At 45.9% G+C, this 8,405-nt stretch overlaps 1 protein-coding gene across 1 annotated transcript; it reads left to right on the top strand.

The window, feature by feature from the left end:
* Window positions 1–266: 266 nt before the first annotated feature.
* On the top strand, window positions 267–2,993 carry LOC116394793 (uncharacterized). The gene is made up of 7 exons (XM_031868111.1): window positions 267–1,128; window positions 1,452–1,514; window positions 1,614–1,871; window positions 1,985–2,152; window positions 2,258–2,491; window positions 2,574–2,726; window positions 2,814–2,993. The coding sequence occupies exons 3-7, from the start codon at window positions 1,848–1,850 to the stop codon at window positions 2,991–2,993; spliced, it is 759 nt and encodes a 252-aa protein (XP_031723971.1). The 5' UTR covers window positions 267–1,128; window positions 1,452–1,514; window positions 1,614–1,847.
* The last annotated feature ends 5,412 nt before the right edge of the window (window positions 2,994–8,405 follow it).

Here is an 8,405-nt window from a genome sequence, read left to right as displayed (position 1 = left end):
GACATCTCCTGGTTCTCCTCCAGTGACTTTTCATTGAAATCCTGATTGTACTGGGCGACCAACAGCTCTTCCAATCTGACAATGGATATCCTATTGGCATATATGGTCGAGCAGCTTTTCTGACAACAACCACTATTGCCCTTCAAAGGACCATTGACAACCCACCCTAATAGGATCCTCACGGCATAAGGGCCATCACCTTGGCTGTTGATTATTTCCCAGGGTTCCATTAGAAGCGAACTCACGGGGGAGTAAAAGGGTTTACAGTTTACAGTGTTTCCCCTACCATTATATTAGAGGGGCGCTCCGCCCCCCCTTGAAGGTCGAGTTAATTTTGTTTAATTTTGTTTTCTACATAGCGCCAGATCACAACAGAAGTCATTTACGCTTACCTTTCCTATAGAACAGGTCTATACCTTGTTATTTTATTAAACAAACTAAACAGCCTTATGTTATTTATCTTATTTACACGACGGCATGTCATTTCTGTCTCTACATGGTCGGGCGTTTACAATTCTCCTCTGATCTCTGTATTTGGCGCACGGCGGAGTTCCGCCCCGATACGCACACACACAGGTGAGCACACTCCCACCAGCGGACAGAGAGAGAGAGCGTCAGAAAATATGTTGCGTCAACTACCTGAAAAGCAGACAGCTATATCTGTGTTTTTTAAACGCTCCCAGGGTGGTGAAAATGGCAACACTCGCTCTCCTGCGAGTAGCAGCCGGAGTAGCTCTCCTGCTCCGGGTTCAAGTACAAAAACGAGCCCAAGTGCTGCACGCCAAATGTAAGCTTCTTTTGTAAATGTTGACCATATTTTTAGTTTTGTCTTATGTGATCGCTATATTGACAATAAATTGGATTTTTCTTGCATAAAATGATATAAAGAATTCATATACTTCATTTAATTGTCGAGCGTCTTTTAATGTTAACCTTTCCAACATTTTTTTAGATTGGCAAAAGCATCAACTATAGGTCACATCGAATCATAGATGAAATGCTGGAAATTCTGGCCGCTGTTATCGTGAAGCCAATATTGAGGGATATTTCTCAGTCACAAGCCATAGGGTTGGAGATTGATGAGACCACAGATGTCTCTGTGTGCAGACAGCTAGACATTCATGTGAGGTAGGTCTACTCAAAGTGTAACATTTCATTAACCAATACAATTTCAATATACAGATAATTGAAATGTATAAAATGTATGGACATTATTAGATACATGGACAATGAGAGGAAGGTCTTCTGCCAATTCCTGGATCTGATTTGCCTGACTGATGGGAAAGCAGATTCAATAGTGGCAGCACTAAAGAACATCATTCACAAGAAGGGCATCCCCACACATTTCATCTTTGGCCTTGGAACTGATGGTGCTGCTGTAAAGACAGGTGTCATACCTTGTTTTTTGTACGTAATTAAACTGTTTTAAATATTTTGTTTCTGTACTTCAGAACCGCTCTGCTTCTCTGAAAGCCGCTGCAGAGGTTCTCAGTGTGTCTGAGCTGAAAGTGAATGTAAGTAAGTTATGCCTCAAATAAATTTACATATGTGAATACTTTACTTGCATTTATATTAATTTTTTTAAACCAGCTGTTTTTTCTGTCATTGTCTAGCAAGTAAAGGACACACGATGGCTCTCCCAACATGAAGCAGTAAAAAACCTCCTAAGAAACATAACTGCTGTACTGGGTGCCTTAGCAGAGCAAGTAGAGACCCGCAAATGTCCTACTGCTAAGGGACTGTATTCATTCCTTGCCACCTATCGCTTCATTGTCTCCCTTCACCTGCAAGCTGATGTGCTCCCTCACCTGGCACGCCTCTCTAAGCTCTTCCAAAAGGAGGATGTCATGTTCCTGGCAATCAAAGAGCAAGTAAGTTAAATAGCTCAGCTCAACTGCTATGTTTTATCTTCATGTTTATTTTGCACAAACATAGGGTACCACAATTAATCTTTTCACATGAGTCAATATGCTTATTTTCCCAGGTCCCTGTCACCCTGGCCTTAATAAAGAGCATAAAAGGTTCTGGTGGTCAAAATGTGGATGACCCTTCAGGACTGGGGGCATTCTGCATCTCTGCTGAACAGGAGAGGGGGAGAAGAGGGGATGATGCAGGAGACAGACAGCAGTACTGGCAAAGATTTCAATCACAGGTATGATTATGTGGCTTTTGGCTGACTTTATAGATGTAACTTCAATTTAGTTGTTGCACAGTTTTATTTATACTAATAGTTTACTGACATTTTTCATGTGATCAGGTGATGGATCCATATTTGGATGGCCTCATTGCCCACCTCGAGAGACGTTTCTGTGAGGTTGGAGTCGTGGCTGCATTTGGGATACTCGGTCCACAAGCAGCTACACTCCCTGACGACACTGCACACACAAAACTGAGGATACTGGTAGAGAAGTTTTGGTCCCATGTCGATTTTGGCACAGTCCTCGAAGAATGGACCTCTTTCAAGGAGCAAGTGGTCTCTGGTCCACTCAAGGTAACTTAAAAATGTAACATTTTCACATGACATTATCATGAACACTATACTGTGTTACTGATATCATTTTGAACCTTTTCAGAACAAGACACAGTTGGCCATACTGTCTGAAATGTCCTCAAAATATGAGGAGTTTGGTGTCCTGTACCCAACTATGAGCCTGCTGGCTTCCATTGCCCTGATGGTCCCGGTCAGCAGTGTAAACTGTGAGAGGGACTTCTCAACCGTGAACAGGGTAATAAATACTTTTCACAATGGGATTTGTTGCTATTTTAAGCTATCAGCTATCACTTTTAAAGCCTAACAGTTAATGTATTTGCAGGTCAAGACAAACATCCGCAATAGACTGCAAGGAGACCATCTTGCAGCTTGCCTGCGGATCTCGATAAATGGGCCAGCCCTTTGTGACTTCCCATATCGAGAGGCTCTGGAAATGTTCTTCCAGAAGCCCCGAAAGATACACTGTAGTGACAAAACCTGCACACTTTGTGGTTGTCATTAAAGAAACACATGAACACCATGTTTCCTTTAAATGTTTGTTTCGGTGTCTGTCCGTACCCCCCCCCCCCCCCCCAAAAGCTGTAAACCTAGGGTATCTCAGTGAAGCACAAAACGGAGGATGAAGAAAAGTCTCTGTCTCTCCCCACCAGTAGCTGAAGTTCGTCCAGTGTGTTGCACAGTGAGCGGCAGCGGTGTGCGAGCCGGCCCGTTTCCCTCTCCTACGGCGCTTCACTGCATGAGTTAAGGTGAGCGCACCTTTGACGAGAATGTCCAGTAATTCCACAGAAGTTAACAGAAAAGTTTGAAGTACGTCCGCTGGAATTGTTCCCCTGATGTTTATGAGCTTGTCTCTGGTGAAAGAGCTCCGGGAATCGCAGCAGAAAACAGTATTTACAACAAAAAAACACAAAACAATGAGCACTAACACACCGAGGCAGCCGTCCATGGCGCCATCTTGAAGAGTTTGATTATCAGACTCCAACTACATGAAGCATCTGCATTAAATACACAGTAGGTCCACATGAAACTGCCACAGAGGACCGGACTGGTAATGGTGAAGTAGAGCCAGCAGGTGGTTGATAGGAATGTCCAGTTGAATTTACTGGAACTTTGTGGAGGTTGTGGTCGTGATGGCGAGGTGTTATGTCAGCTCTGACGGACGAACATTGGTCAGATATGGCAATGTCAGGTCTCTGACAGCGTCGGGGGAGGGAGGTGACAGAGAAGATTAAAGCATTTAATAAATCGCAGAATATCACAATACAAAGGAATAAGGGTGAAACGCGAAAGAAAATACTTTCTTATTGAACTTTCACCTTCATTTGAATTTTCCTCCAATACACTTTCCGTAAAGCTAATTGTATTTTAGGGAAGAGCTGGCACAACACTGGGACGGGGTTTGCTAGTTGGATTTTTTTTTGTTTTCTAAATCTAGTGCACCCTTTCTGGTTTCTCCAGTGTTACCTACCCAAGCTCAACTTTCTGTGTATGTGCAAATATGGATATCCTTTAGCCCAGTTCTCCCAGCAGAACCTTTAAAGCTCCACCATATCTCATCTTGGTGGTCTTATCGTGAAACGGCCCAACATGCAACTGGACTTTTCTGGCCTCCAGCTCACAGTGTGACAGACACATGTGGCCGGCGCCTGCGCGTTGTTAAATAGACTGATAAGGACTTTCTGAGTGTTGTCCCAAGACGATTACAATTCCCCCAGAATTGGCTGACCCCATGTTCTCATTACAGTGATTTATTAGTGTAATAGTACTTTAATCCCAGCCAATACCATGGTGCCTCTCTAACCCTCTTAAGGGCTCAGCCTAGCAATATACCAATGTACACAGATTAGAATACCAAGCATATAGTGTGTGTGTGTGTGTGTGTGTGTGTGTGTGTGTGTGTGTGTGTGTCTCTCCTTCTCTGTGCATGTTTGCCACTCACTCATGTAATAATGAGCTGGACATCTTGCTCAAGACTCCATTATTTTGAGATGCTTGACAATCTATGATTTGGATGTAGTGGCCATGGGTTTTCAGCCCTACATTGCCACAAATGGCAACCTGTGCTTCTCCGTTTTTTGGGTTAGGGTCATTCACCCGTCAGAGTCATAGGAGACTACATTGAAGAATTTTTACGCCATCGAAAAGAAGCAAGCACATTTGCCAGTGTCATTTAGGAGACCTGAAACAATAATAAAAAAATATATTGACAGTACAACAGATGTACCGTTGATATTCTAGAATGACAGTAAATAAAGACTGCCATGAAATCAGGAGCCTAGTAAAGGTCTCTCAGTAAGCCAAGATGGCAAACCATTCATCTTTTGTCTTGCAGTGTTCTGCTAGTATTTTGTCCAATGAAAAAAAAAAGCTTTAAAAAGAATATTCAATAAGCAATATGTTTTAGATATGCTATTATTCATTTTTTTACTTTAGTTTTCATACCTGCAAACTTGTCGCTTTTCGGCAAAATTCACCGTTTCGAATCAAAATATGTCATCCACGTGAATCGTGCAGATCTGTAGAGTTTCTATTTTTTTGAGGAAGGGGGGGGGGGGGGGGCAACTGGCCAGCCAGCGTTTTTCAGATTGGAGTGAGACAAGGAGAAGAGGTGATATCGTGATCTTCGCAATAAAACATCTTTGATGTGACGTGTCGAGTCTTGGCCAATCAGCGTTAAGATGTCTACACCGTCTTCATTTCCCTCCGTTAAAGTTTAAGTTATGTTATGTTCCGTTACCATTCAGACTTGCTGGGTTAAGTTAACGTCCACTGCATGTGGAACTTGGTCGACTTTTAGCGTTCGTCATCATCGCGATTTAGGAGGAAAAAACGTAACATGATGAAACATGCAACCTTTGCTCCAAGGAGATAAAGTACAGCAACAAGGGCTCACATGCCCTCTCATCACTCATCACACTGCCAGACACTGTTCACTGTGATGACCACAGCCCGTGTACTTCCAGTCCCAACAGTCCTAAGTGCAGTTGCTCCCAAGGGCCCTGAAGTAATGAGAGAGAGTGTTAAGGTGCCTGTATCTTAATTCCAGTGGGTTGCTAATGCAAAGGTGTGTATAGATTATTTTACTCTTGATAAACTACCTTAGCCAGAGTAGATCATTTTAATTTAAATAATTGAACTGGATTGAATGCATATTAATTGCAAATAGAAGATAGGCCACAATTCTAACAGCTTTACAGTAACAGTGGAAGTTAATATTAAGCCTTCACTAACAAGGACCACGCCAATAACAGTATGAGTTTTGAGAGGTTTATTGCATAGTGGAATGATTGTTAGATTCAAGAAGCGGAAGGGGTCGAGGGATGAAATAGATATAGGGTAGGGGTAGAGGGATGAAGGGGAGTAGGGTAGAGGGATGATGGGATGTGGGGTACGGATGAAGAGATAAAGGGATGTGGGGTAGGGGTAGAGGGATGTAGGTTAGATGGATGAAGGGATGTAGGGTAGGTTGGAAGAGATGAAGGGATGTCGGGAAGAAGAAACGAGGAGGGTTTGTAGAAAAGAGGTTAGGTGATCGATGGGGGACCGTTGATGTCCGGCAGGTGGCGGGAACGGGGGGACTGGAGACTGTAGAGTGGGGGCCGTCTCTTCGGAAGCTCTGGCGGTGCAGAGTCCCCAAAAGATAGCTCCACGCCGATGGGCGTTTCTGGTGGTATGCAGGGGAAGACCAACAATCACGTATCTTGAGGATTTGGTCGGAAATTCCTTGGCTTGAAGCGGTGGAGGTGGCGCCGAGTAAACTCTGGGGGTATTCTGGATCGGGCCAAGATATGGCGAAAGTTGTGGTGAGCCGGAGACCGCAACAGGGGATCTTGCGGGGAGTTCGGCTGGCTGAACTTGAGCTTAAGCAGTCGCGGATGGGTCTGTACGGACTTGAGTACGAGTCTGGTCGGAAAAGGTAGATGGGTTGAGGTGGACTGTATTGGTTGGTCTTGCGGCATTTGAGGTGATAGATGACTGTCGGGAGGATGGATGTGATGTCTGACGCGGTGGCGTGTCGGGACGGATGGAGTTCAAGGCGGTGAACTCGGAGCAGCGAAAGAAGCTGGCAAGAACGTGGACTTTTATGCTTTGTCCATGAAGGGAGACGGATGACCTGAGCTGAGGTGAGGATGCCGCAGGTGAGGAGGTCCGAAGTGAGGGGCAGCCGTTTAGGCGCTATATTCTGAGTGGATGGCAATGGTCTTTAATAGACTGTTCATGCCCCAAAAGAATGGCTACTATGACTATGGGATGCGTTTCGTAGATCGCGGAGGAAGGTGTGGAGGATGAGAATTCAAGCGGCCAAGGACCGATTGTCACTGTAGAAGCCGTCGAAGCTGATCGAGGGTGCTGCGTCTGTGAAAAGCTGGATGCCTTCCAGCTTGGTGATGTGTTCGTCATGGAAGAAGGAGATGCCGGGAGGAGAGGAACTGGTGTCAGTTTAGCTCGGTTTACGTGCTTCGTCAAGTGTGACGTGGTCATGGAGGTTTGTAACGGCGGCGGCGTCTAACGGGATGTGTGGCAACGAGGATTTTGTTTAATCTATTGATTCTATTTATTTATTTTTTCTGGTGGAGGAAAGCCGATTGTTTAGACCGTGTGCTGGGTTTGAAGAAGGTAGTGTGACGGTGAGGAAGTCGTCTAGGTCATTGATTTTCACCACTGAGCTGTAGCCCGTCGGTGTGCCGTGAGAGATCGTCAGGTAGGCCGTGGGAAAAATATCCGGATTCGCTTAAATCGGTCCACAAATAATATATTAATTGGTTGCTTCGAATAATTTGCCATGGTTGAACGTCTGGGCCTGCAACATAGTAGCTGGCTACGTAATTAAATACTCTCCTGTGCCAGTGGGTGGCAGTAGGTAGCAGAATAATGACTGTGGTGATTAAGAAAGTAGAATTAGGTGATGCACCGAGAGGTTGCGGTGACAAGACGTTTGTCCGGATTCAGGTAAGCAAATTTTCCGGCTGCTCTTGGACGGACGCATTGCGGAATAATACGCGTCCTTCCGAAGGAAAACGAAATGGTATCGGTAGTCAGGTTCGGTGGTAAGGACTTTGGAGGTGCTGGTGATGTCTGCCTTAGGTGACCGGCTTCTTCGCCTGCGAGGCGGATGGGGAACGTGATATGATCGATTCTTATGTACTTCGTGGAGTAGTCCAGGCTGGGAATTAGGTGGAGCCTGGTGATGTCTGCGCAGGTGGGGAGTGGCTGTTTGAGTGCAGCGGCCGAGCTTGGTTAGCAATTCCCAGGAGATGTGGGGATTGCGTGTGGATGGCTGGATAATTGGGTGAGGTACATGTGGTTACCGGTGATCGATAGCCTGTGTTGTGTTGAACAGAAAGGCAGGAGCGAGGGAAGAGGAAAAGATGCTGGGATGAAGGGATGCATGTGCGTGGGTTGGAAGTGCAGATTGGGGAAAAGCGGCTGCAGGATGAGATATCCCTGATGCAGAGAGTAAGGAGCGGGTACGATGCGAACTGGCCCTCTAGAGGGGCTGGTGTGAGTGACTTGGCTTGTCTGGGCGTGTTGTGCATTGTGACGTCATCGACGTAGCACCTGACGTTGGTGGCTCGGCGATCAAGGGAGGTGTAGTGCTGAGCGTCCGTGAGCAGTTTGAAGAGTTTGCTTTTCTGTCGGACTGGTGGAAATGGATGTTGAGCTAGGTGAGTGCATGCTTCAGTCGAGAGACTGTCCACTCGGAAATGCAGGATGTATGGGGCCATCGGAGCGTTGGCGCGGGGGAGAAGGGTCGCTGTGGTTTTGGCCGTTCGGGCGGCTGGATCTCGAGGGGGTGGAAAAGCGGCGTTGTGGAGGGACGATATCCCTCGGGGATCTCCTCCTGGGGTTGTTGGAAGGCAAAGGACCGACGACTTCGGAATTGTCCGAGGATAGGGTTAGCTGTGGCTAAAAG

The sequence above is a fragment of the Anarrhichthys ocellatus genome, unplaced genomic scaffold, assembly GCF_004355925.1.
Source record: "Anarrhichthys ocellatus isolate YVR2014 unplaced genomic scaffold, GSC_Weel_1.0 scaffold41, whole genome shotgun sequence".
In the NCBI taxonomy this organism is placed as follows: domain Eukaryota; kingdom Metazoa; phylum Chordata; class Actinopteri; order Perciformes; family Anarhichadidae; genus Anarrhichthys; species Anarrhichthys ocellatus.
Note: the sequence above shows the minus strand (reverse complement) of the source record. Positions and strands in the feature narration are given on the sequence as shown.